Source organism: Ornithorhynchus anatinus, chromosome 18, assembly GCF_004115215.2.
Source record: "Ornithorhynchus anatinus isolate Pmale09 chromosome 18, mOrnAna1.pri.v4, whole genome shotgun sequence".
Taxonomy (NCBI): domain Eukaryota; kingdom Metazoa; phylum Chordata; class Mammalia; order Monotremata; family Ornithorhynchidae; genus Ornithorhynchus; species Ornithorhynchus anatinus.
Window position 1 is genome coordinate 43,729,952 of NC_041745.1, and position 26,562 is coordinate 43,756,513.

The window sequence follows — 26,562 nt, forward strand, 5'->3', positions numbered from 1 at the left end:
GGTCGGTCCAGGGCCCTGCACGCGGTAAGCGCTCGGTAAACACGACTGAGCGGACGAATCCGTTCCACCGTTTGTACGGGGCGCTTACCGCGCGCAGAGCACCGTGCTGAGCGCCGGGGGGAGGACGGTACGGAACGGCACGACGGAGAGACGCGTTCCCTGCCGACCACGAGCTCACGGCCCGGAAGCGGGGAGAGACCGAGCCCCGGGGAGGAGACGAGGAGACCGCGTCCGACGCAGCCCCTTGATCCCCATTTTCCAGATGGGGGTCGCTGAGGCCCAGCGAGGCGACTCGCCCAAGGTCTCGCTCGCAGCAGACGAGCGGCGGAGCCGGGATCCGGACCCACGGCCCCTCTCACGCCCGGGCCCGGGCTCCAGCGGCTGGGCCGTGCTGCGCCGATCGGTCATTCGTTGCGTGGTATTGACCGAGCGCCTGCCGTGCGCGGAGCACTGCGCCGAGCGCCCGGAAGGCACGGTTCGGCACCGGATAGAGACGATCCCTGCCTGACAGCGGGGTGGCCCCGCGTTAATCGGAAGCAGCCTGGCTCAGCGGAAAGAACCCGGGCCTGGGAGTCGGAGGTCACGGGTTCCAGTCCCGCTTCCGCCGCTCGGCGGCCGTGTGACCGGGGGCAAGGCACCCCACTCCTCTGGGTCCCAGTCGCCCCGTCTGTCAAACGGGGAGGCAGACCGGGAGCCCCACGCGGGACCACCCGATCACCTCGTACCTCCCCCGGCGCTCAGGGCGGCGCTTTGCACAGGGTAAGCGCTTAACCGATGCCATCGCTGTCGTTCACTGGACGCAGTTCAGGAAGCGGCCCCGCTAAACTCCGTGGAAGCTGAAGTTCTCCTTCCCCGGCCCCCCCTTTATTCAAGGGGACGGGGGGGGGGGGGATCTTAAGATCCCGTGGGAGTTTTGAAGTACTTAATGATGACGGTGATATTTGTTAGGCGCTCTTTCCAGGCGCCCCGGTGACGGGGTTCTCCGCCTTCCAGGACCGCGAGGCCCGGGGAAGATGAGCGTCGTCGTCCGGCTGCTGCGGGCGGCCTCCGGGAGCTCCTCGGCGGGCGGCGTCCCCCCGGGGGGCGCCCGGGCCTTCCGCCCGTCCGGGGGGCGGCGGGCCCTTCCCGGGCCTCTGCTGTGGCTCGTCCTGAAGCCCGCGCAGAAGCTCCTGGCCGTCCTGGTGGGCAGGTGAGCCTCCCCTTCCCTCCTCGCAGGGCACCGGGTGGGCGCCGAGACCCCCCGGGCCCTCCTCCCTCGCCCCCCGACGACCCCCGGCCTCCCGCTTCCCTCCCTCGCTCCCTCCTAGAGGAAGAACCGCAACGGTTCGTTCGTTCAGTGGTATTTATCGAGCGCTTGCTTACCGTGCGCGGAGCGCTGGACCAAGCGCTCGGAACGGGCGGTGCGGCCCCGCCCGTCGACGGGCCCACGGTCTGATCGGGGGAGACGGACGGACGGAAACGAGACGACGTCACCGCGATGAGTGGAGTTCCGGCCGGAGCCCGGGCCGGCGGTCGGAGAGGCGGCGCCGCTCAGTGGAGAGAGCCCGGGCTTAGGAGTCCGAGGCCGTGGGTTCTAATCCCGGCTCCGCCACCTGGCCGCCGTGACCTCGCCGGGCCTCGGTGACCTCGTCTGTCGAAGGGGGACGAAGGCCGTGACCCGATGGCCTTGTAACGATGACCATGGTGACGATGGTCTCTGTTAAGCGCTTACTAGGTGCCGAGCACCGTTCTCAGCGCCGGGGGGAGACGCGGGGTCATCGGGCGGTCCCACGTGGGGCTCCCGGCCTCCGTCCCCATTTGACGGATGAGGGAACTGAGGTCCAGAGAAGTGAAGCGACCGGCCCACGGTCACCCGGCTGACAGGCGGCGGAGCCGGGACTCGAACCCACGGCCTCCGACCTCCAAGCGCGGGCTTTTCCCACTGAGCCGCGTCGCTCCCCTCGTCCTGCCCGGCGCTTAGAACGGTGCTCGGCGCGGAGCGGGAGCTTCACGGATGCCGACCTTCCTGTTGTCATCGGTCATCCTACGACCCTCCGCGTCCCCCCCGGCGCTTAGAACGGCGCCGGGCGCCTAGCGGGCGCTCGCCGAGTCCGACGAGGGCGGCGGGGGCGGGTCTCCCCCCCCTGCAGGAGCCTGCGGCGTCGATGGCGGGCCCTGCCCCCGGCCCGGCGGCGGAGCTGGAGGCGGAGGGGGCTGCTGGGGGCCGCCGTCCTGGGAGGCCTCGCGGCCGCCGTCCACGCCGCGCGCCTGCGGGACGACCCGCTCGCCGGCCGCCGCCGGCTCCTCCTCTTCCCCAACGAGCGCTTCCGCGCCCTCGCCCAGATGGAGTACCGGATGGTGAGTCGGGCCCGCGCGGACCCCCGGCCCCGCCCGCCGCGGAGGGGCCCGGGTTCGGATCCCGCGCGGGCGAGCTCCTCGTCTCCCGGGGCTCCCCGGGGACGAGGGAGAGCGGGCATTTAAGGCCCGTTTTACGGGTGAAGGGAGCGAGGCCCAGAGCGACCGACGCGACCGAGGTCACGTCGAAGACCCGGCGGGCGGGAGGCGGGATCGGAACCCGGGCCCCCCGGCCCCCAGTTCCGGGCCGAGTCGCCCGGGCTCGTTTCGTCGTCCCCCTTGCCAGCCTGTGAGCCCGCGGTTGGGTTGGGAAGCAGCGTGGCTCAGCGGAAAGAGCCCGGGCTCCGGAGTCAGAGGTCGCGGGTTCGACTCCCGGCTCTGCCACTCGTCGGCCCTGTGACCGTGGGCGGGTCGCTTCACATCTCGGTGCCTCGGTTACCTCGTCTGTAAAACGGGGATTAACCGTGAGCCTCACGGGGGACGACCCGATGCCCCCGCATCTCCCCCGGCGCTCGGGACGGTGCTCGGCGCCCGGTAAGCGCTTAACAGATGCCAACGTTATCGTCATCGTCGTTATTACGAGCAAACCCAGACGGACGCGGTCCCCGTCCCACGAGGGCCTCGCGGTCCCCGTCCGACGGACCAGGTAGCCGAGGCCCGGAGGACCCAGACGACTTGCCCGAGGTCACCCACGGCCGAGCGGAGCGGGGATCCGAACCCGCGACCCGCGGGCCCGGCCTCCCCCCGGCCCCCGCCGCGGGGGACCGAAGCCGGGGAGCGGGGAGAGGAGCGGACCGAGGCCGGCGCCCGGCCGCTCGGCCGCCGGCGCGCCCTCCGCGGTAAGCGTTCCGTCCGGCCCCCCCTCCGTCGCCGAAGGAAAGGGGGGGGCCATTGTTTAAAATCTGCTCGTTTGTAATGAGAATTCACACTTCCCGGTATTTTTAGAAACACCATCTTCAACGTGTCCCTAATTCTCTACCCGCACGTCTTCCCCCCTCGCTCTGGGAATCGAGAGGGAAACCGAAGCCTCCGCTCCGGCCGACGGCGGGGCGGGAGGTGAGGGCGGATCCCTCCAAGACCCCGGGGCCGGAGACCTCCCTCTCCCTTGCCTCTCTTTCCCGGATCTCTTCCGCCGGCGGTCGAGCGCGCGCTCTGGGCCGCCCGGCGGGGTAGAAGACGGGATGACCCAAATCAGACGCTCCAGACGCCGGCAAGCCGTCCCCCCCACCCCGGCCCCGTCGTTTCGGGAGTGACGATAAGAATTACGGCCTTTCTCAAGCGCCTAACGACGTGCCGGGCGCTGTACTGGGCGCTGGGGTGGATACGGGCGGATCGGGTCCGACGCAGCCCCCGTCCCGCGCGAGGCTCACGGTCTCCGTCCCCATTTTCCGGATGAGGGAACCGGGGCCCAGAGAGGCCAGGCGACTCGCCCGAAGTCACACAGCCGACAAGTGGGGGGGGGGGGGCAGGATCAGAACCCGCGACCTGTGACTCCCACACCCGGGCTCTGCCCGCTAGGCCTCGAAGAGAATCGTGACCGTGGGAACCGCTAACGCCCGGAACATCCCGTGCGGGGGGCGGCTACGATGCTAGTAATGGTGGGTTTTCCTCAGCGCTTGCTCTGTGCCAAGCGCTAGGGTAGAGGCGGCGTGGCTCGGGGGCCAGAGCCCGGGCTGGGGAGTCAGGGGACGTGGGTTCCAATGCCGGCTCCGCCGTTTGCCCGCCGGGTGACCTCGGGCGAGTCGCCTCACTCCTCTGGGCCTCGGTTCCCTCATCCGTCGAACGGGGCCGAACTGATCGATGGTGTCCGTCGAGCGCCCACTCTGTGCCGAGCACCGTCCCGAGCGCCGGGGGAGGTACGGGGTCACCGGGACGTCCCGCGTGAGGCTCACGGTCTTCATCCCCGTTCTCCCGATGAGGACGCCGGGGCCCGGAGAAGTGGAGCGACCCGCCCCCGGCCGCCCCGCCGACGGGTGGCGGGGTCGGGGCTCGAACCCGCGCCCTCCGACTCCCAGGCCCGGGCTCCCTCCGCTGAGCCGCGCCGCCCGCGAGCCTCAGAGGGGCCAACCCGATTAGCCCGCGTCGGCCCCGGCGCTTCGGACGGTGCTCGGCACGGAGCGGGCGCTTAACGGATATCGTCGTTAGGGTACCGGGTGTGGGTCGGTCAGAGGACGGGCCCGGGCCGGACGAGCGCGCGCGTGTCCCTGCGGGGCCGGGGAGGCCGCGGCGGGGCGTGAGCCGCCCTCCCCGGGGCTCTTTCAGTGGAAGGAAGAATTTGGGGCGAAGATGTTACCCGAGCACGATCCGCGCCACGCGACCGTCCGGGAGGCGGTCGGCCGCCTGGCCCGGGCCAACCGAGACGTCCCCGGCCTCTCCGACTTCGACTGGGTCGTCCACGTGGTGGAGGAGCCCAGCGTCAACGCCTTCGTCCTCCCGGTGAGTCCCCGCCGCCCCCGGCGCCCCCCCCGGGTCCCCCCCCCCCCCGGGCGCCGCTCACCGCGCTCCCTCCCCGCCGCAGAACGGGCAGGTGTTCGTGTTCACCGGGCTGCTCGACGCCGTGTCCGACGTCCACCAGCTGGGCTTCCTCCTGGGGCACGAGCTGGCCCACGCCGTGCTCGGACACGCGGTGAGTCCCCGGGCCCGGCCCGGCCCCCGTCGACGCCGCGGGCGCCCCGGTCCGCTCGGTGGCCGGAGCCCCGGGTCGTGGGTCCCAATCCCGGCTCCGCCGCCCGTCGGCCGTCCGACCTGGGGCCGGTCGCTTCCCTGGGCCTCGGTTCCCTCCTCTGTCAAATGGGGACGGGCGGGCGGCCTCGCTCCTCCGGGCCTCGGCGACCCCATCTCCGAAACGGGGATGGAGACGGCGGGCCCCACGCGGGACGGGGGACCCTGTCCGACCCCATCCGCCCGGACCCCCCCCCCCCCCCGGCGCGTAGGAAGCGCTTGAGTACCGCCGCGATGGTCGCCAAGAGAAGCGGCGTGGCCCGGCGGCGAGAGCCTCGGGCTTGGGAGTCGGGGGTCATGGGTTCGGATCCCGGCCCCGCCACCCGTCAGCCGGGTGACCGTGGGCTAGTCGCTTAACTTCCCGGCGCCTCAGTGACCTCATCTGCAAAATGGGGATTCGCCGTGAGCCTCGCGGGGGACGGCCCGATGACCCCGCGTCTCCCCCGGCGCTGGGGACGGCGCCCGGCGCGTAGTGAGCGCTCGGCGAACGCTGACGCGATCGCGCCTCCGGGCCTCGATTGCCTGGGAAATGGGGATTCCTCTTCAGACCGGGAGCCCCCGCCGGGACGGGGACCGCGTCGGACCGGATCATCCCGGCGCCCGGCGCGGGACGCGTAGTAGGGGCTTAGCAAATAGCCCCGGTCACCGCCGAGGGCCGAGGGGTCCCGTGACAGCGGCTCCCGGTGGCCGATCTGGCCCTCGGAGCGGCCCGCCCCGTCTCGTCGCCCCCGCCTCCCCCCCGGCCGGGGAGCCGGGGGACGGGGCCGCTCCCCGCCGACGCGCCGTTCCCCGCCGCGTCCCGCAGGAGGAGAAGGCCGGCCTGGCCCGCCTGGTGGACCTGATCGCTCTCGTCTCGCTCGCGGCCCTCTGGGCCCTGTGTCCGCAGGACGGCCCGGCGTTGCTGGCCCAGTGGATCCAGTCGAAGCTCCGAGAGGTGAGGAGGGAAGGGGCCGGGAGGCGGAGGGACCGGGCTCGCCGCATCCCTCGTTACCGCCCTTATCGTCCTTATCGCCATCCCTCGTCACCTTATCGTCATTATCATCCTCCCGCCGCCCGGGACGCCCCCGGTGCGCCGCCCGGGCCGCAGCCCTCGGCCCGGGGTCCGCCCGCCCCCCCCCCCCCCGAACCCCCCGGGGAGGGAACCCCGGTTGCCGCCGCGCCCGGCCCGAGGGCTGCGTGACCTCCGAGGGAAGGGGCCGGCCAAGGGACGAACCCGCCGTCCGTTCCCCCGGTCCTCTCTGTTGAGCGCTCACCGCGTGCAGAGCACCGGACTGAGCGCTTGGACCGTGGAGTCGGGCAACGGATGGAGACCGGCCCCGCCCGACGACGGGCTCGCGGTCGGTCCGGACGAGCCCGCCCTCGCCCCCGGGAGGCGGGGGGTCGCGGGTCCTGATCCCGGCTCTGCCGCGTCGCCGCCTCGGGCGGGTCGCTCCGCCGCCCCGCGGCCTCGTCCGGAAAATGGGGACGGAGACCGTGAGCCCCCCCGGGGGGCGGGGACCGCGTCCGACCCCACCTGCCGGGATGCCCCCCCCGCCCCCGGCGCTCGTTCCTCGTCGAGCAGCCCGGGGCGGGGTCTGGAGGCGGCGGGGTCCGGGCGCGGGGTGAAGGGTGAGGGGCGCCGACCCCCCTGACGCCGCCCCCCCCCCCGCCCCGCAGTACACGTTCGAGCGGCCGTACAGCAGGATGTTGGAAGCGGAAGCCGACAGGGTGGGGCTGCGGCTGGCGGCCAAGGTCAGCCGGGCCGGACCGGCCCCCCCGCGGGGGGGCGGGCCGGGGGCGGGCCGGGGGCGGGGGGTGAGGCCGGGGCGGGCCGCGGCCCGGTGGACGGCGCACGGGCCTGGGACTCAGGGGTCGAGGGTTGGAAAGCCACCGGTCGGCTGCGCGACCCTGGACGGGTCACTTGGCTTCTCTGCGCCTCGGTTTCCTCATCCGGAAAACGGGGATGGAGCCCGTGAGCCCCACGGGGGACAACCTGCTGACCCCGGATCTCCCCCGGCGCTTAGGGCGGTGCTCGGCACGACGCCTGACGAACGCTGTCATCGTCGTTCTCGTTATTAGCGCGAGCGGACCAGGTGGCGAGGGTGGGCCGGGGCAGTTCCGTCAAGTGCCTACTACGTGCCAAGCGCCGTACTGGGCACCGGGGTAGATGCGAGCCGAGCGGGCCGGGCGCCGTCCCCGTCCGGCCCGGGGCCTCCGGTCCGAGGGGGAGGGGGAGAGGGGATTCAACCCCCGCTTCGTAGACGGGGAAACCGGGGCCCGGAGACCCGCCCGGGGTCCCGCGGCGGGCGAGCGGCCGAGCGGGGACGGGGACCCGGGTCCTCCGCCTCCCGGCCCGCCGCCTTTTCCCCGGCCCGCGGCGCCCCGCCGTACGGCGCGCCTGCGCACGGCGGGCGCCCGGGAAATCCGGCCGAACGGACCGACGCTTCTCCGGACCCATCTTCGTCGGCGGTCGTCCGGCGGGTGCGGCGGGCGGCCCGACGGGTGTCTCGCTCGTCCCCGTGTCCTCCAGGCGTGCGTGGACGTGCGGGCCAGCTCGGTGTTCTGGCGGCAGATGGAGCTGGCGGCCGCCGCGCGGGGCAAGGCCCGCCTCCCCCGGTGGCTGTCCACCCACCCGGCCCACGCCGACCGGGCGGAACGGCTCGACGCGCTCATCCCCGAGGTCAGCGGGGCGCGGGGCCCGGGCGGGCGCGGGGGGGGGGGGGGGGGGCACGGGGCGCGCGGGCCCGGGGCGCGGGCCGGGCCGGCCTCCGCCGGGAGTCGGGGCCCCGTTTTCTCTAGCGTCGCCGTCGGCGCCGCTTCCCGAGCACCGTCCCGGGCGTCCCTCGCGCGCGGAGCGCCGGACCGGGCACCCGCTACGTGCAGAGCGCCGCGCCGGGCGCCTCCTCCGTGGCACGGGCGCCTGCCGCGCGCGGGGCGCGCCGCCGGACGGCTCCCGGGGGCAGAAATGAGCGGCGAGGGGGCGAGGCGGGGAGAGCCCCGGCCCGTCCGCCCGGGTCCCGGCGGGCGAGTGGCCCGGCGCGGGCCCGGGGCTCGCCGCCGGACGCCCCGGCCTGCGCTTTCCCCCCGAGGCGGCCGGAACGCGCTGGAACGATCGCCGGGGCGCTTGCCGAGCGCTCGCTACGCGCCTGGCCCCGCGCCTCATCCGCCCGTCTCTGTCGGGCGCCCCCGGTGCGCGTAAAACCGTACCGAGCGCTCGGGCGGGTACGACAGAAGAAAAGACAGACGCGTTCCCTGCCCGTGACGAGCTCACGGTCTAGACGCGGAGGCGGACGTCAATGTAGAGAAAAAGATCGTTATTCCTAATTATCATTACGGTGTTTGCCGCGCGCTCACCAGGCGCCCGGCACCGTCCTAAGCGCCGGGGTGGGTACGGGCGAATCAGGTCGGACACGGTCCCCGTCCCGCGTGGGGCTCCCGGGCTCCATCCCCGTTTTACAGAGGACGTCACCGAGGCCCGGGCCAGCGAAGTGACTTAGCCGGGCTCACCCAGCGGACAGGCGGCGGAGCGGGGGTTTTCTCTCCATAAAAATCTATAAAATCTAAAATCTCCAGAGGGCCGGCCGTGGGGCTGGGAGGGGGGCGACGAACGAAGGAGCCGAGTCAGAGCGGCGCGGAAGGGACGGGGAGGAGGGGGGCGGGGGGGGGGGGGGCGCGGTCGGGGAGGGCTTCCCGGAGGAGACGGGCCTCCGCCGAGGCCCCGAAGCCGGGGGCGAGGGACGGTCCGCGGGAGGTGAGGAGGGAGGGCGTTCCGGGCCGCGGCCCCGGGGGGCGGGTTGGCAGCGGGGGAGCGCGGCGTGCCGCCAGGGTGGGGGTATTCGGTCGCTCATGCGTGTTTACTGAGCGCCGTAGCGAGCGCTTGGAACGGACAGTTGGGCGACCGATAGAGACCGTCCCTCAGAACTGAGGTGCCGAGAAGTTAAGGGACCCGTAGAATGATGATGATGATGATGACGATAATGATGTCGGTATTTATTAAACGCTCACTACGTGCAGAGCGCCGTCCTAAGCGCCGGGGGAGATGCAGGGTCATCAGGTGGTCCCGCGTGAGGCCCACGGTCTTCATCCCCATTTCTACAGATGAGGTGAGCGAGGTCCAGGGAAGCGAAGCGACTCGCCCACAGTCACGCGGCGGACGAGTGGCGGGGCCGGGGTTCGGACCCGTGACCTGTGACTCCCGAGCCCGGGCCGGGGAGTCAGAGGTCGGGAGTTCGAATCCCGGCTCCGCCGCTGACCTCGGGCAAGCCGCTTCGCTTCTCTGGGCCTCGGTTCCCTCATCGGTAAAATGGGGATGAGGACCGGGAGCCCCACGGGGGACGGTCTGATGGCCCCGTATCTACCCCGGCGCTTGGGACGGCGCTGCGCACGTGGGAAGCGTTTAACAAATGCCCACGTCATTATGATTTCTTGAGCGCTTCCCGCGGGCAGAGCACCGCACCGGGCGCCGGGAAAGTCCGTTCCGGCAACGGACGGAGGCGATCCCTACCCCACGACGGGCTCCCGGTCTAGGGGGGGGGGGATTCCTGCGGGGACGGTGTCCGACTCCCGCGGCGACACCGGCGGAGAGGCCGCGCCGTGTCCGCGGCCCGCGGGCGGAGCGGGTTCTGGGCCTCCGGCCGGGCGGGAAGGGCCCGAGGGGGCGGCCGACGCGTGCCGCTCCGGGCCTCCGTCTGCCCGGGGACGCCCGGCGGGGAATCGCCGGGACGCCCGGGTCGACCCGACGGAGGGCCGAGCGCGGGGGCCACGGCGCCCGGAGCCTCCGAGCCGCGAGGGTCTGCCGTCATCTACTTGGAACGATCCGTTAAATTTAGTCCCCGGCGGCGGCGTGCGCGTGCCGGTTGCCACGACGACGCGGGCGCAAACCGGGGAGCAGATGGCTCCGGCAGCCTGTTGGCGTCGGGGGCCGGGACCGTTGTAAAATTAGCCCGCCCGCGGCGGGCCCCTTCCGCTCGGCGGGGGCCGGCCCCCGCCCCGGGTGCGGGAGGCCGACGGTGGGGAGGGGTCACGGAGGGGTCGCGGACGGGCCGGCCGACGGCGCGGAGGCCCGCGCCCGGGGGCGGTCGTCCGGAGGGGAGGCCCGCCGGACGGGAGCGCGGGACCTCGGGGGGGGGGGGTCGCTCGACCCCTCCGGGCCCTCCGCTTTCTCCTCCCTCTGTGAGTCCGGGTGCTCGGGCGGGAAGATGGGGACGCCTCTCCCTTCATCCCTTCATCCGTCGGTGGATCGGTCGTCCCTCCCGTTTATCGAGCGCTTCCCGGGGCCTCGGTTTCCTCCTCCCTCGGTGGGGCCGTGGGCACCCGCGGGAAGGATCGGGGCCCTTCCTTCTTGATCCATCTCTCGCGTCCGTCGAGCGCTTCCCGCGTGCAGAGGTGGCGGTTCCCCGGCTCCTCGTCCGTCTACCCGGAGCTTGGCTCGGCGCTGGACCCCCAGCGGGGGCTCGACGGCCCCGTCAGATCAGCCCGGGCCGGAGGTAGCCCGGACCGGCCGGCGCTCGCCCGCGCCGGCGAGCGGAAGGAGGAGTTCAAGGGGGAACTTGGATCTGTTCGGCGAGCGGCAGAGGGAGAGGGAGCGAGAGAGACAGGAGGCAGAGCGTCTACGTGTGTGCGTTGCGTCCGCGAGGGTGCGGGCGGGTGTTTTCCTGCCCCGGGGGAGCGCGGGGGCCGGGGGGCGGCGGGGGGTCGCGGCGGCTGGGGCCCCGGCCCCGGGGGTCCGAAGGACCCGGGTCCTGATCCCGCCTCCGCCACCCGTGCGCCGGGTGACCTCGGGCCATCGCTTCGCCTCCCTGGGCCTCGGTTTCCCCGTCCGGAAGACGGGACCCGCCACCCGTCCGGGACGGGGACCGCGTCCGACCCGACGACCGTACCCGCCCCGGGCCCGGCGCGGGGTCTGGCCCGGGGCGGGCGCTCAACACGCGGCGCCTCCGGCCGATCACCCGCTCCTCCCGTACCCGCTCCGGGGCCTGCGACGGAGTGCTCGGCGCAGAGCGGGAGCTCCACGCGGGGCCGCCGCGATCGGTATCGGAAGAGCCGGGGCCGGGCGGCCGCGGCACCGGCCGCACGCGAGCGGGCTCGCCCGGGCGCCCGGAGCGGCCCGGCCCGGCGTTCGGAGCGCCGGCCCGGCGGCGGGGGACCTGGGTTTCCGATCCCGCCCCCGCCGCCCGTTCCCCCGGGCGACCCCGGGCGGGTCGCGTCACTCCTCCGGGCCTCGGTTCCCTCGTCTGGAAAACGGGGACGAGGACCGGGAGCCCCGGGTCGGACGGGGCCCGCGTCCGACCCGACGGGCCCGTCACCGCCCCGGCCCCCGGTACGGCGGCCGGCGCGGAGCGAGGGCCTGCCGGAGGCCCCGGCGCGCTCCCGCACCCTCGTGTCCGTCCTTCCGTCTCCTCCGCCCTCAGGCCATCCGCCTCCGGGAGAGCTGCGCGTGCCCCCCGCTGTCCGGCCCGGACCCCCGCCTCGTCTTCAGGCTGAGCGTGAGGCAGCTGCCGGACGCCCGCCCGGCCGAAGGAGCGGGAGCCGGCGGGCCGGCCCGGGGACGCCGGATCTGAGCCCGTGGTTTTCCCGCCGGCGCCGGCCTCCGCCGGGAGGAGGACCGGGGAGGAGCCGCCCCCCCGCGCGCCCGCCGGGGGACCCGGAGACCCCGGCCCGGCTCCCCGGAGGTCCGCCGGCGGAACGAAGAGGAGCCGTCCCTCGGGCCCGCGCCTCCGCCGTCCATCCCGAGCCCGAGGCGGCCGGCGGCCCCCGCCTGACACCCTCTGCGATAAACGGAGAAGCGGCGCGGCCGGCCGGGGGACCCGGGTTCCGATCCCGACCCCCCCCCCCCCCCCCCCCCCCCCGTCCGCCGGCTGACCTCGGGCAAGTCGCCGCGCCTCTCTGGGCCTCGGTCGCCTCGTCCGTCACGCGGGGATTCGTCCAGTCGTGCCGACTGAGCGCTCACTACGAGCGCCGGACTGAGCGGCTGGGATGGACGGTCGGGCCACGGACGGGGACCCCCCCTGCCCGACGACGGGCTCGCGGTCCGGACGGGGGGAGACGGACGGCGAAGCCGAACGGAACGAGACGGAGAAGATCGGGACCGTGAGCCCCTCGGGGGACGGGGACCGCGTCCGGCTCGATTCGCTCGTCTGCGCCCCGGCGGCTGGTACGGTGCCTGGCGCCTAGTGAGGGCTTTAACGGATATCACCGTTGTTATTAATATCGTTATTGTTATTGTTCTGATCCCGCCTCCGCCATTTCTCTGCCGTGTGACCTCGGGCCGGTCGCTTCGCTTCTCTGGGCCTCAGTTCCCTCGTCCGGAGAGTGGGGATGGAGACCGGGAGCCCCACGGGGGACGGGGACCCCGTCCGACCCCGTTTACTCGTATCCGCCCCCCGCGCTCCGTACAGCGCCTGACACACGGTGGGTCCAAATTCCATTATTATTACCGTTAATATTAGTCTTATTCTAATCCCGGCTCCGCCGCCCGTCGGCGGTGTGACCCCGGACGAGTCGGCGGGCAAGTCGCTTCGCTTCTCTGGGCCTCGGTGACCTCATCTGTAAAACGGGGATGAAGACCGGGAGCCTCACGTGGGACGACCCGATGACCCCGTGTCTCCCCCGGCGCTTAGACCGGTGCTGTGCACCTAGTAAGCGCTTGGCAAATATCGACATCATCATTATTATTCTCCGGGCCTCAGTTCCCTCGTCCGGGAGCCCCACGGGGGACGGGGACCGCGTCCGACCCGACGACCTCCTACCTACCCCAGCGCCTAGTAGTCGGTCAGTCCTACTTACCGAGCGCCGGCCGTGTCCTCGGCGCCGTACTGAGCCCCGATTCGGTTTCATCTCCCCCAACGCTCGGTCCGGCGCGGGGCCCGCAGTAAGCGCTCAACGAATACCGGGAGAAGAAAAGGAGAGTCGCCTCCCTGCGTCGGTGCCCAAAGTGTCCGGAACCCTCCGCAGGAAGCTCTGCGGTAATGGAGTCAGCGGGCGGGGTCGGTGCCCAAAAGGGTGTTGGGAAGGCTCGGCACCGGAAGGGGTTCACCGCGGCCGGCCCCGTGTGCGCGAGGCGAGCGCCGGGCCTCTCCGGAGAAAATGAAAACCAACTGTCAGATTTCCGGCCCCCTTTTGCTGGACGCGTCGGGGCGGGGGGCCGCGGGGGAGGCGGGGGGGCCATCGGGCCGTCCCGCCTGAGGCTCACGGTCTTGACTCCCATTTTCCAGATGAGGGGACCGAGGCCCGGAGAAGTGAAGCCACTCGCCCCCGGTCACACGGCCGACAGGTGGCAGAGGCGGGCTCCGGAACCCATGACCTCCGGCTCCAAGCCCGGGCTCTTGGCATTTACCCAGCGCCTACTCTGCGCGGGGCACCGTGCCCAGCGCTTGCGTGAGTGTTACCGTACGACAGAATTAGCAGCCCCGTTCCCGCCGTCTACCGAGCTGACGGCTTGGGAGTCCGAGGTCGTGGGTTCCGGTCCCGGCTCCGCCGCTTGTCTGCCGCGTGACCTTGGGCCGGTCCCCTTGCTTCTCGGGGCCTCGGCGGCCTCAGCTGGAAGACGGGGATGGAGACCGGGAGCCCCACGCGGGACGGGGACCGTGTCCAATCCGATTGGCCCGGGTCCGCCCCAGCGCTCAGTACGGTGCTGGGCACGTAGTGATCGCTTAACGGAAGCGGCGCGGCTCAGCGGCCAGAGCCCGGGCCTGGGAGTCAGAGGTCGTGGGTTCTAATCCCAACGCTGCCGCTCGTCAGCTTTGTGACCTTGGGCAGGTCGCTTCACTCCTCCGGGCCTCAGTGACCTCCTCTGGAAAATGGGGGTGAAGACCGGGAGCCCCCCGTGGGACGACCCGATCACCTCGCCTCTCCCCCGGCGCTCAGAACGGCGGTCGGCCCGTAGTAAGCGCCTAACAAATGCCGACGTTGTCATCCTCACACTCCGATGACCTTGTGTCCGCCCCAGCGTTTAGAACAGCGCTCGGCACATAGTGAGCGCTTACCGGGTGCCGCCGTTATGGTTATTATCAACAAATACTTTGTGCCTCGGTTCCCTCGTCTGTCAAATGGGGATGGAGACGGCGAGCCCCACGTGGGACGGTTGACCTGCTGTCCAATCCGACTGTGCTCGCTGTCCACCCCGGCCGCTTAGTGCGGGTGTCCGGCGCGGAATAAGCACTTAGTGTGGTACCCGGCACAGAGGAAGCGCTTAACAGATACCACGGTCTTTGTTATTACCGTGTGCGGAACACTGTGCCGGACACCTACCGCGTGCAGGACGTCGGGCCCTTCTAGGCCCGGCCCCTGAGCTGGCGCGGCCTCCCCCGGGCGCGTGTGCACGCGCGCCCGGATACACACGCGCGCACACGCTGACGCGCGCACGTATCCCGCCCCCACCGGGGAGCACGTCCTCCCGCTCGTCCCGCGGCCGGGTGCCCGGACGCACGCGGCCCCGCAGGCCGCGCGGTACGCGCACCCGCAGCTGCACGCGGCTGCGGGCCGAGCGGCCGGTTACTAAGGCAACCGCACGCGTCGGGCCCGAGCCGCCAGCGGAGGACGGCGATCTCTTCTGCCCGAGCGAGGTCTGTCGTCTGAAGCTTTACTCCGACCGAACTGGTTTTTGACTTCCTCCCCCTCGCCGGCGTCGCGAGAGCCGCGCGCACGCAGACCCGCGGGCCCAAAGACCCGCACGCGCGGAGGGTGGTCACTCCTGACGCCCAGCGGGCCCCTGCCGGGGTCTCTCCCCACGCAGGGGCTGGGGAGGAGTCGGCCCCTCGATCGATCAACTGTAATTAAGAATGATATCTGCCGGCCGGGCGGGTCGGACACGGTCCCCGTCCCCTCTGGGGCTCACGGCCTCAATCCCCATTTTACGGTCGAGGGAACCGAGGCCCGGAGCATGATGACGACGACGGTGTCCGCTAAGCGCTCGCGACGGGCCGGGCGCCGTACTAAGCGCCGGGGCGGATGCGGGTTGAGCAGGACGGAGGCGGGCCCTGTCCCACCTGGGGCTCGCGGTCTTCATCCCCGTTTTACAGACGAGGGAACTGAGGCCCAGAGAAGAAGAATGATGGTATTAAGCGCTCACTGTGTGTCAGACCCCGTTCCGTGCACTGGGGGAGATAGGAGGTAATTGGGAAGGGCGCAGTCCTTGTCCCACGTGGGGCTCACGGTCTTAATCCCCACTTTACGGACGAGGTCACTGAGGCCCAGAGAAGTGAAAAGGCTTGTCCAGGGTCACCCAGCGGACAAATGGCAGAGCCGGGATTGGAACCCATGACCTCCTGACTAGGCCGTGCTCTCCGCGCCTCGGTTCCCTCGTCTGTAAAATGAGAATTAAAACCGGGAGCGCCGTGCGGGATCTGGACCCCGATCATCTTCCATCCGCCCCAGGGCTTAGAGCAGTGCCTGGCACATAGTGAGCGCTTAACAAATGCCCAACCACCCCCCGAGAAAGCAACGGAACCCCTTCTTTTATTCTGAAAGGCGCAGTGGGTCAGAGGCTTTGGGGGGGGAGAGGAGGAGGAGGAGGAGGAGGAGGAGGAGGAGGAGGAGGAGGAGGAGGGAAGGGACATTTCTCTGTCACCTGTCCACACATCATCCCGCCCAGCCAGAGAGGGGAGAGTCCGGGGGGTCGGACGGCCCGGTCACCGGGGGACGGTCGGGGATGGACGGGGGACAGTCGGGGGGTGGGTATGGGGTGGTCCGCGCTGGGTCACCGGGGGACGGTCGGGATGGAGAGGGGAGAGTCGGGGGGTCGGACGGTCCGGGCTGGGGCCCTGGGGGACGGTCGGGGATGGTCACTGGGCGGAAGTCGGGAACGGAGAGGGGAGAGTGGGACCATCCACGCCGGGTCCCCGTGAGAGACGAGGGCTGGACAGGGGAGAGTCAGCGGTGTTGGTCTCGGCGGTATTCCTTAAGCGCTCACTAGGTACAAAGCGCCGTTCTAAGCGCCGGGGGATACGAGGTGATCAGGTCGTCCCACGTGGGGCTCCCAGTTCTCATCCCCATTTGACGGATGAGGGAACGGAGGCACAGAGGAGTCAGGACGGCCCGTCACTCCCATCGTGAGCGCGGCCGAGCGGCGCCCAGGTCCCGCCAACGTCCGGGGGGCCCCGTTGGCATCGGAGGCCCGTTCCGGGCCCGCCACCGAGCTGAGACCGGTCGGGACATTCTTCTCCGGCCGCGTCCCCTCACCCCTCCCAACCGTGGCCCTGCCCTTCTCCCCCCCCCCCCCCCCCCCGACCCCCGACCCCGGAGAGGGGAGCCGGACCCCGGCTCCGGCTTCCCTGCGGCCTCGAGGCGGTTATCTCCAGAAACCCGCCGCGCCGAGCTTTAATAAAAAGCGAATTCTCCCGGACGGTGACAGTATATTGACCTTACGTATTATTCAAATAGAAATTTTAATGAAACAAGTCGAACGAGGAGTAGTTCTAATAGATATGCAAATATTGGTCTTTTCTTAAAGGTCTTTCCCCATCTGGGTCCGGGTGGGTGACGGGGGCCGCTCCGATGGCAGCTCCGGGCTTCGCGCCTCGGGGGAGGGAGGTGGGGAGGAGGAGGAGGAGGAAGGAGAAAGGAAGAGGAGGAAGGAGCAGGAGGAGGAGGAAGGAGAAAGGAAGAGGAGGAAGGAGCAGGAGGAGGAAGGAGGAAGAATGGGGAGGAGGAAGAAGGAGAAAGGAGAAGGAGAAAGGAAGAGGAGGAAGGAAGAATGAGGAGGAGAAGGAGGAGGAGGAGGAAGAAGGAGCAGGAGGAGGAGGAAGGAGAAAGGAGGAGGAAGGAGGGAGAAGCAGGAGGAGGAGGAAGGAGGAAGGAGGAGGAGGAGGAGGAGAAAGAAGGAGGAGGAGAAGGAGGAAAAAGGAGGAGGAGGAGGAGGAAGGAGGAAGAATGAGGAGGAGGAGAAGGAAGGAGGAAGAATGAGGAGAAGGAGGAAAAAGGAGGAGGAGGAGGAGGAGGAAGGAGGAAGAATGAGGAGGAAAAAGGAGGAGGAGGAGGAGGAGAAAAGGCAGAGGAGGAGGAAGGAGGGAGAAGGAGGAGAAGGAGGAAGGAGCAGGAGGAGGAGGAAGGATTAGGAGGAGGGGGAGGAAAAAGGAGGAGGAGGAAAGAGGAAGCAGGAGGAGCAGGAAGAGGAATGAAGAGGAGGAGGAAGGAGTAATGATAATAAAAATGGCATGAGAAGCAGCATGGCTCATTGGAAAGAGCACGGGCTTTGGAGTCAGAGGTCATGGGTTCGACTCCCAGCTCTGCCACGTGTCAGCTGTGTGACAGTGGGCGAGTCACTTAACTTCTCTGGGCCTCAGTTACCTCATCTGTAAAATGGGGATTAAGACCGGGAGGCCCACGTGGGACAACCCCATTCCCCTGTGTCTACCCCGGCGCTTAGAACAGCGCTCGGCACACAGTGAGCGCTTAACAGATACCAACATTATGATTATTATTATTATTATTCATTTGTTAAGCACTTACTAGGTGCCGAGCACTGTTCTAAGCACTGGGGGAGATACAAGGTCATCAGGACGTCCCACGTGGGGCTCCCGGTCTCCATCCCCATTTTACAGATGAGGTAACTGAGGCCCAGAGAAGTGAAGCGGCTTGTCCCGAGTCACCCAGCAGAGACGTGGCGGAGCCGGGATTAGAACCCACGACCCGTGACCCCCGGGCCCGGGCTCCAGCCACTCGGCCGGGCCGCTTCTCGCTTGTTTCGTCGTCCAGGGTGGGGAACGGCTGGTGTAAGTTTTCGGTCCCTGGGTCACCTACTCTGTGAAATGGGCCCCTGCCCAGCCTTGCTCCCGAGCGCCCGGCCCGGTGCCTCCGCCCACACGCCTCGGGGAGTCTTCGCCGGCACTGTACTGGACACCCGCTCTCTCCAGAGCTCCGCGCCGAGCCCCAGCGGGTAGGGAAGGCGGTGCTGGGAGCCCGCCCGCTGCGGGCAGGGCCCCGGACGGGGCGTCCGCGGCGTCCCCGGGGCCGCGCCGGGCGTCTACGCCGTGCGGAGCGCCGTCCCGGACGGCGGAGGCCCGCCGCGTGCGGATCGGGGCGCTCTACCGGATGCCGGATGCAGGCCGTGTGCAAAGCCGGGTGTCTACTACGTACAGACCGCTGTCCTGGGTGTCTGCGGTGTGCAGAGCACTGTGTTGGATGCCGGCTGCGGGCGAAGCCCCGCACTGGGTGTCTACTACGTACGGAGTGCTCCCCTGGGTGCCTGCAGCGTCCGGAGCGCCAAACTGGATCTCTGCTGCGTTCACGGCACTCGGCTGCGTGTCCGCTGTGTGCGGGGCACTGTACCGGGTGCCCGGCGTGGCTCAGTGGAAAGAGCCCGGGCCCGGGAGTCCGAGGCCGTGGGTTCGACTCCCGGCCCTGCCCCTCGTCGGCCGGGTGACCGCGGGCGAGTCGCTTCACGTCTCGGTGCCTCGGCGACCTCGTCTGTGAAACGGGGCTGAGGCCCGGGAGCCTCCCGGGGGACGACCCGATGACCCCGCATCACCCCCGGCGCTCAGAACGGTGGTCCGCACGTAGTAAGCGCTTCACAAATGCCAGCATCGTTATTATCAGTGCTGTCCGCTGCGTGCGGAGTGCTGTACCGGATGCCTGCTGGGTACAGAGCACTTTACCGGGTGTCTGCTGCGGGCCGCTGGGTCCTCCCGACTGACCGAGCCGTGGAGCTCGGCTGGCCGGCTCCAAACTCCGTGCGCGCGTGTGGATGGAGCCGGGCCTGGAAGTCGGAAGGCCCCGGGTTCTAATTCCGCCTCCGCCATCTGTCCGCCGGGTGTCCTTGCGCAAGCCACTTGACTTCCCCGGACCCCGGTGACCTCATCTGGAAGACGGGGACGGAGACCGTGGGTCCCGCGTGGGACGGGGGACCGTGGCCGACCCGATTCGCTTGGATCCACCCCGGCGCTTAGGACGGGGCCGGGCACGTAGTAAGCGCTCGACAGATGAGAGGCGGCGTGGCTCGGCGGCGGGAGGCCGGACCTGGGAGTCAGAGGTCGTGGGTTCGAATGCCGGCCCCGCCGCTTGCCGGCCGGCTGACCTGGGGCGAGTCGCTTCGCTTCTCTGGGCCTCGGTGACCTCGTCTGGAAAACGGGGATGAAGACTGGGAGCCCCTCGGGGGACAACCTGATCACCTTTGTCTCCCCCCAGGGCTTAGAACAGCGCTTGGCACGTAATAATACCGCTGTTGTTATTACGAAAGGCCATTATCTTCATCCTCGCTGTTATCCCTCCATCCCTTCCCTTCTCCGTCACCATCTGTCTCCGGGTGCGAGGGGCTCCGGCCGTCTTTTCCGAGCCGGTCTCCGTCTCTGCGGCCCCGACCCCCTCCTCCCGGCGGCCTCCTCCCCGCGGCGTCCATCGGGGAGCCGGGCCGGAGCCCCCGCCGGGCGGCCGCCCCTTCCCTCTCCCCCCCGGCCGCGGGGCGACCGGGTCGGAGCCGCCTCCCCGCCCGCGGAGGTCGACGTGGCGGCGGCCGGCCCGCCGGCCCACCGTCGTCTCTCTCCCACGGCCTGCTTCGGGTTTCATTCGATGGTATCTACCGAGGGCCTGCTCTGCGCAGAGCGCTGTACTAAGCGCTCGGAATGGACAGTTCGGCAAGGGAGAGAGACCGGCCCCGCCCAACGACGGGCAGGGCGCGGGCGGTTCAGAAGAAGCTTCCGGGGCGCGAGGGTTCGGCGGCCGGGATCGTTGCCCGTCGGGGGATCGGCGGTCCCCTCCTCTTCCCGAAGGAAGTTATGTTTTCATGTCGTAGGCTCCCAGGCGTTGGGTACAGTGCTCTGCGCCCGGTAAGCGCTCGGTAAATGAGATCGACTGAGGCGGGAGTCCTGGGTTCCGATCCCGGCCCCGGTCCGCTGGGCGACCCCGGGCGGGTCGCCTCACGCCGCGGGGTCCCGGTTTCCTCTTTGGGACAGAGGGGGCTCGGGAGCCGGTCTCCCTCCCCCTCGGACGCGGAGGGTCACCGGGGGCGGGGGGCCGGGGCCGGACGGAGGATGTCCTCTCTCCCCCAGCGCTTAGCGCGGGGCTCGGCGAGGCGGGAGGCGTGCGCTCGGGCCGCCGCCCGATCCGTAATTAAAGGCGGACGCGGCGTGGCCCGGTGGCAGGAGCCCGGGCCTGGGAGTCGGAAGGACCCGGGTTTTAATCCCCTCGTCTGCCGGGTGACCTCGGGCCAGTCGCTCCGCTTCTCCGGGCCCCGGTCCCCTCACCTGGAAAATGGGGATCGGCACCGCGAGCCCCACGAGGGACAGGGGTCCGAGACGACCGTCCCCCCCGCTGCTTAGAGCGGTGTTTCGGACACGGTCCGCGCTCAACGAGTACCGTGATCATCATCTCCGGACCGTAAGCTCCTCGTGGGCGGGGACCGTGTCTGTTTATTGTTTTATCGGACCCTCCCTGGCGCTCAGCACGGCGCCCCGCACGCAGCGAGCGCTCGGTAAATGCCATCGATGGTGATTATGAAGTGCCGAGTGTGCGTGAGAGTGCGTGTGTTGGGGGGTGGTCAGATCCCCGCTTCCCTCCCCCGCTTCAGCCCGGGGCCCGGGGGGCCGGGACCGGGCCTCCCGCGCCCCGATTCCAGTTCTCCCCAGACTGGGCCCGAGCCCTCCGTTCAGTCGTATTGACCGAGCGCTTACCGTGTGCAGAGCACCGTGCTAAGCGCTTGGGAGAGGACGGTAGATGAGAACCGGGTGGCACGTTCCCCGCCCACGACGAGCTTACGGTCTGGAGATGATTCATTCGATTCATTCAGTAGTATTTACCGAGCGCTTACTATGCGCGGAGCGCTGGACTAAGCGCTTGGAATGAACAAGTCGGCAACGGATAGAGACGGTCCCCGCCGTCTGACGGGCGCACGGTCTGATCGGGGGAGACGGGCCGACGAGAACAGTGGCGACAGATAGAGTCGAGGGGAAGGACGTCTGGTAAAAACAGTGGCGACTAAATAGAACCGAGGCGATGTACATTTCGTTAACAAGATGATGATCACGGTCCCCGTTGGGCGCCCACCGTGCGCCGAGCACCGTTCCAGGCCCCGGGCCGGACACGGTCCCCCTCCCACACGGGACGCCCGGCCCGGTCCGGGGGCGGCGGGGGCGACGGTCCGCCGGGGCCGGGCCCTTCCGGATGCCAACGGGACGGGGTCCGGCTGGCCGTCGGACGCGTCCGCGCCCCCCCGTCCCCGTCCCCCCAATCGTGGCCGGCGCCGCCCCCCCCTCCCCCGGCTCCTTCTCCGGGGGGCTCCCGGGTGGGGATGGGAGCATTTCCTAGCGGAGCAGATGCTGGCGGCGGGGGGAAGGGCTGGCCTGGCGGCGCTCGGAGGGATGGAAACAGATTGCTTTGTTCTCTCCGTTATATCGGCCCCCAAATCGCGGGATAAATCTGAAATTCAACGTGCTCGCTAATAACCGCTCTCCATCTCCGTGACGACGAACGGGACCCCGTTCCAGGTAACGGACGGCGGTAGCCACGAAAATCGGGGTGGGCGTTAAATGCTTACTAGGCGCTAAGCGCCGCGCCGGGCGCCGGCGTCGATCAGGGCGGTCCCCGGCCCGCTTGGGGCCCCTCCGGCCGAGGGGGAGGGAGGGCGGGCATCGAAAGCCCCTTTTACGGAGGGGGGAGACGGAGGCCCAGAAGAGCCTCGCCTGGGACCCCGCGATCAATCGGTGGTATTTCCTGAGCGCTTACCGGCTCCGCACCCGGTAAGCGCTCAGGAGATACCACCGATTGACGGATGGGTCGAAGTGACTTACCCGAGGTCTACTTGTTTCGTCTGGGGGTCGGTCTCCCCGCTCCTAGACCGTGAGCCCCTCGTTGGGTGGGGATCGCCTCTCTGTTGCCAGACTGTACTCTCCAACCGCTCGACACAGTGCTCCGCACCCAGCAGACGCTCGGTAAATACGACGGAATGAACGAGGGTCACGCAGCGGGCAAGGGGCGGAGCCGGGACTAGAACCCGGGTCCTCTGACTCCCGGGCCCGAGGTTCGTCCCACTGGGCCGCGCCGCTTCGAAAATAAACTTTCAGGACCTTCCCGGTCTTCGTCAAACCCCCTCCTCGCCCCCAGACGCGAGCCACTTGGGCAAGCGGGTTCAGAGGAGGGACTTGCCTGAGGGAAGAGGAGGTACTCGATAAGCGCCCCCCCCCCCCCCAACGGAGCTCCGACTCTCCCTGGACCGTAGGCAACCCCGCCGTCCTTCTCGCCTCCCGGGCCCGCCGCCTCGGCCTCGTCCTCAAGTCTCTGCTCTCCTTCAACCCGCGTATTCAATCTGGCACCGAACACCGTCGGTTCCGCCGTCGCGACGTGGCCGAAGCCCGGCCTTTCCTCTCCGGCCCGACTGCTACCGAGCCCCTCCACACGCTGCGCCTCTTCCGCCTGGATGACCGCTTCGGCCTCCTCGCTGACCTCCCTGCCTCCCGTCTCTCCCTGCTCCGGTCCCTCTGCCTCGTACCCACCCCAGCGCTTAGAACAGTGCTCTGGACATAGTAAGAGCTTAACAAATACCAACGTTGTTATCATCATTGCTATTCTCTGCCGCCCGGCTCGTGCTCCCACAGAAACGTTGGGGCCTCGTCTCCCCGTTCCTCAAGAACCTCCGGTGGTCGCCCGTCCTCCTCCTCCTCCTCCTCATCAGACACGAACTCCTCACCGTTGGCTCCCGAGCCGTCCATCGCCCGCCCCCCCTCCTACCTCCCCTCCGCTCCGTCTCCATGGCAGCCCGCACGCTCCGCTCACTGGGCCTCCACCTCGTCTCTCTGGCCTCCCACCCCTGGCCCGCGTCCTGCCTCCGCCCTCCCCCTCCGTATCCGACAGCCCGCCGCTCTCCCCGCCTTCGACGCCCTCCCGTTATCACCTCCGGGAAGCCCTCCTTGACTACCGTCTCCTCTCCTTGTCTCCTTTTCTGTCACCCGTGCAACCGCTGGGTCCGACCTGAATAGCTTCTTCTGTTTGGCGTCTGTTAAGCGCTTACTATGTGCCGACCGCTGGTCTAAGCGCGGGGGGAGATACAAGGGAATCGGGTTGTCCCACGTGGGGCTCCCAGTCTTCATCCCCCTTTTACAGATGAGGGAACCGAGGCACCGAGAAGTGAAGCGACCTGCCCGGAGTCACACAGCTGACGGGTGGCGGACGTGGGATTAGAACCCGTGACCTCTGACTCCCAAGCCCGGGCTCTTTCCACTGAGCCACGCTACTTCTATCTATCCCAGTGCTGGACACGTAGAAACTTCTTAACAAATACCATTATTCTTGGTCTCTCCACCCCGGCGCTTAGAAGAGCGCCCGGCACCCGGCAGGCGCTTAACAGATACCACAATTATTAAACTATTGATCCCCAGCTCCCGCCACTCGTCGGCTGTGTGAACCTGGGCGGGTCTCTTGAAGCGGTGTGGCTCTGTGGAAAGAGCCCGGGCTGGGGAGTCAAGAGGTGGTGGGTTCTAATCCCGGATCCGCCACCGATCCGCTTCTGTGACTCGGGGCGAGTCGCTTGACCTCTCTGCGCCTCGGTTCCCTCAACCGAAAAATGGAGATTAAGACCGTGAGCCCCACGGGGGACCACCTGATGACCCTGCATCTCCCCCAGCGCTTAGAACGGTGCTCGGCACATAGTGAGCGCTCAACAAATACCATCATCATCATCATCGTTACTATGCCTTGGGGTCTGCGTCTGCGGACCACCTTGATACCCACGGTCCCCACATACGTATCCTTACGCCACGCCGCCTCTCCATCTGTCAGATATTTTATCGTCTGTCTCCTCGTAGTCGGGGATGACGTCGGCCAGCCAGTCGCTCGTATTTATTGAGCGCTTAGTGCGTGCGGGGCACTGTCCTGAGCGCTTGGGAGAGGACAGTCCGACAAGAAACGGTCACATTCCCCCCCCCCCCCCGCCCCGCGACGAGCTGACGGTCTAGAGAGGGAGAAAGACATTAAGTAAAATTTGTCTGCTCATTCCACTGGACTCTCCGAGGTGCGTAGTACAGTCCTCTGCACACACTAGGTGCTCAGTGAATTGCTTCGTTAGTGGATTCTTACCGAATCATAGGCTCGTGGCTAGAACCCGGGCCTGGAGATCGGAAGGACTTGGGTTCTCATCCCAGCTCCGGTCTGCCGGGTGACCCCGGGCAAGTCACTCCACTTCCCCGGGCTTCAGTTCCCTTATAAAACTGATAACGATGATGATGGCATCCGTTAAGCGCTTACTACCTGCCAAGCACTGGGGTGGACTCATGGTTATCAGGCCGTCCCACTCGGGGCTCACAGTCTTCATCCCCATTTTCCAGACGAGGGAACCGAGGCGTCGAGAAGCGAAGCGACCGGCCCAGAGTCGCCCAGCTGACGAGCGGCGGAGCCGGGGATTAGAACCCACGACCTCTGACTCCCAAGCCCGGGATCTTTCGGGGGAGGCGGCACGGCGGAGCGGTTAGAGCACGGGACCCCGGAGTCAGAGGGTCGGGGGTTCGTCGCTTGTCTGCCGTGTGACCTCGGTCGAGTCGCTTCACTTCTCTGGGCCTCCGTGACCTCGTCTGTCAAACGGGGATGAAGACCGGGAGGCCCACGTGGGACAACCTCGTCACCTTGAATCCCCCCAGCGCTCAGAACAGTGCTTTGCACGTAGTAAGCGCTTAACAAATACCACGATTATTATTATTATTACAGTGCCTGGCACATAGTCAGAGCTTAACAACGCCCCGGTCACTGTTTCCACTAAGCCGCTCTGCTTATCTGTAAAATGGGGACGAAGACCGTGAGCCCCAGGTGGGACGGGGACTGTGTCCAACCCCATTAGCCTGTATCTATTCCATTGTTTAGAACGGTGCCGGACGCATGGTGAGCGCTTAAAAAATACCGTTGTTATTATTAGTATTACTGTTATTACCGGGCGGGGGGTGCTGTGCCAAGCGCTCCGGGAGAGTCCGGCGAAAGCGCACCGTGCCACGTTTCCTTGTCTTCGCGGAGCTTCCCGTCCCCCGGGGGCGACGGGCAGAGAAATATTTACAAACGGGGACCGGCCCCCTGATTTCGGTCGCCGAGTGGCCATCTTGGGCCTCCTCTAATGACGACTCTAACCGGTCCAGGAACAGATGGTTGAAGTCCACAGAACCGGAGCGAACGGCTCCAAACGGTAAAAACCCTCAAAGGCTCCAGAATGCAAAATCTGCCCGAGTCACAGATCCGTCGTCATCCAAAGCCCCGCATTAGACTTCCTCTCTCCGCCTCTCTCCCTCTGTCTCTCTCCGCCTCCGTGTCCCTGCGGTTCGCGATCACGGGCCGGGCCTGGCCGTCGGTCGGCCTACGGCCCCTTCCCCCCCTTAGGTACACGAGGCGACGACCGGGTGGCTGGCCCCTCCCCGTCCCCGACCGTCCCTCGGTGAAGCGGCTCGGACCGTCCGACGTCCCCGGCTCTCCGCTCTCCGTCCCTGACCGTCCTCAGTGACCCGGTCCGGACCGTCCGTCCGCCCCCGCCCCGGCTCTCCCCTCTCCGTCCCCGCCTCTCCCCGGTGACCCGCGATGGACCGTCCCACCCCCCCCCCCCGCCTCTCCCCTCACCGTCCCCGTCTCTCCCCCGGTGACCGACCCCCGGCTCTTTCCTTCCCGGCTCTGGGTCCGGGGGCTTCACCGACGGCGCCCTCCCACGCTTCCCCGAGCTGGATCGGCCTTGCGGAAGTCATTCTCCGGCCCCCTCTGTCTCTCCCCCTGCCCCCCCGGCCCAGATGCAATCGATTCGGTATCGATCTATTCATCCACGCCGCTGTTTACTGTTTAGATCCATTTCCACGCTCCTCTGACTAGACTGTCTTTCTCCATTTACGCGTGTCCCGGTCACGGCCTCTTCCGGGCCACGGACATCGGCTTGCGCTCCTCTCCGTCCCTCAAGTGCTCAGTACAGCGCTCTGCACGCGCTAGGGGCCCGGTACAGCTTGGGAATCAGAGGTCACGGGTTCAGTATCCCAGCTCTGCCACTTGTCAGCTGTGTGACTGTGGGCGAGTCACTTCTCTGGGCCTCAGTTCCCTCATCCGTCACATGGGGATGAAGACCGCGAGCCTCACGTGGGACGACCCGATGACCCCGTATCTCCCCCAGCGCTTAGAACGGTGCTCGGCACATCGTGAGCGCTTAACAAATACCAACGTTATTATTATGACAGCACTCTGCACACAGTAGGGGCCCGGTACAGCGTTCTGCACACACTAGGGGTCCGGTACAGCGCTCTGCACGCATCAAGTGCCCAGTACAACCCTCTGCCCAAAGCAGGAACCCAGTCCAGTGCTCTGCACACAACAGATGCCCGGCACAGCGCTCTGCACACAGCGGGTGCCCAGTTTATGGGACCGGGCACCCTGCGGGAGCCCAGAAGAGGTCAGTTCGTCACTCCGCCCCGAGCGGCCCGCCCAGCACAGCCCCGGGGGCACACAGTAGGTGCCCCGTGCAGTGCTCTGCACGGCGCAGGCGTCCGGGGCAGAGTTCTGGACGCTTTAGGCACCCAGTACGGTGCACACAGAGTAGACCGTCGGCAATGAGGATGTCGGCGCTGATGATGGAGGGGGAGCGAGGCCGCCCGG

The 26,562-nt window shown here is 68.6% G+C and overlaps 1 protein-coding gene across 1 annotated transcript; it reads left to right on the plus strand.

Moving 5' to 3' along the window:
• The first annotated feature begins 908 nt into the window (after positions 1-908).
• Positions 909-11,849, plus strand: OMA1 (OMA1 zinc metallopeptidase). The gene is made up of 8 exons (XM_039914699.1): positions 909-1,189; positions 2,130-2,337; positions 4,597-4,770; positions 4,853-4,960; positions 5,861-5,989; positions 6,712-6,786; positions 7,565-7,714; positions 11,445-11,849. Exons 1-8 carry the CDS (start codon positions 1,014-1,016, stop codon positions 11,592-11,594), a joined length of 1,170 nt encoding a protein of 389 aa, XP_039770633.1. The 5' UTR covers positions 909-1,013; the 3' UTR covers positions 11,595-11,849.
• Positions 11,850-26,562: the final 14,713 nt, after the last annotated feature.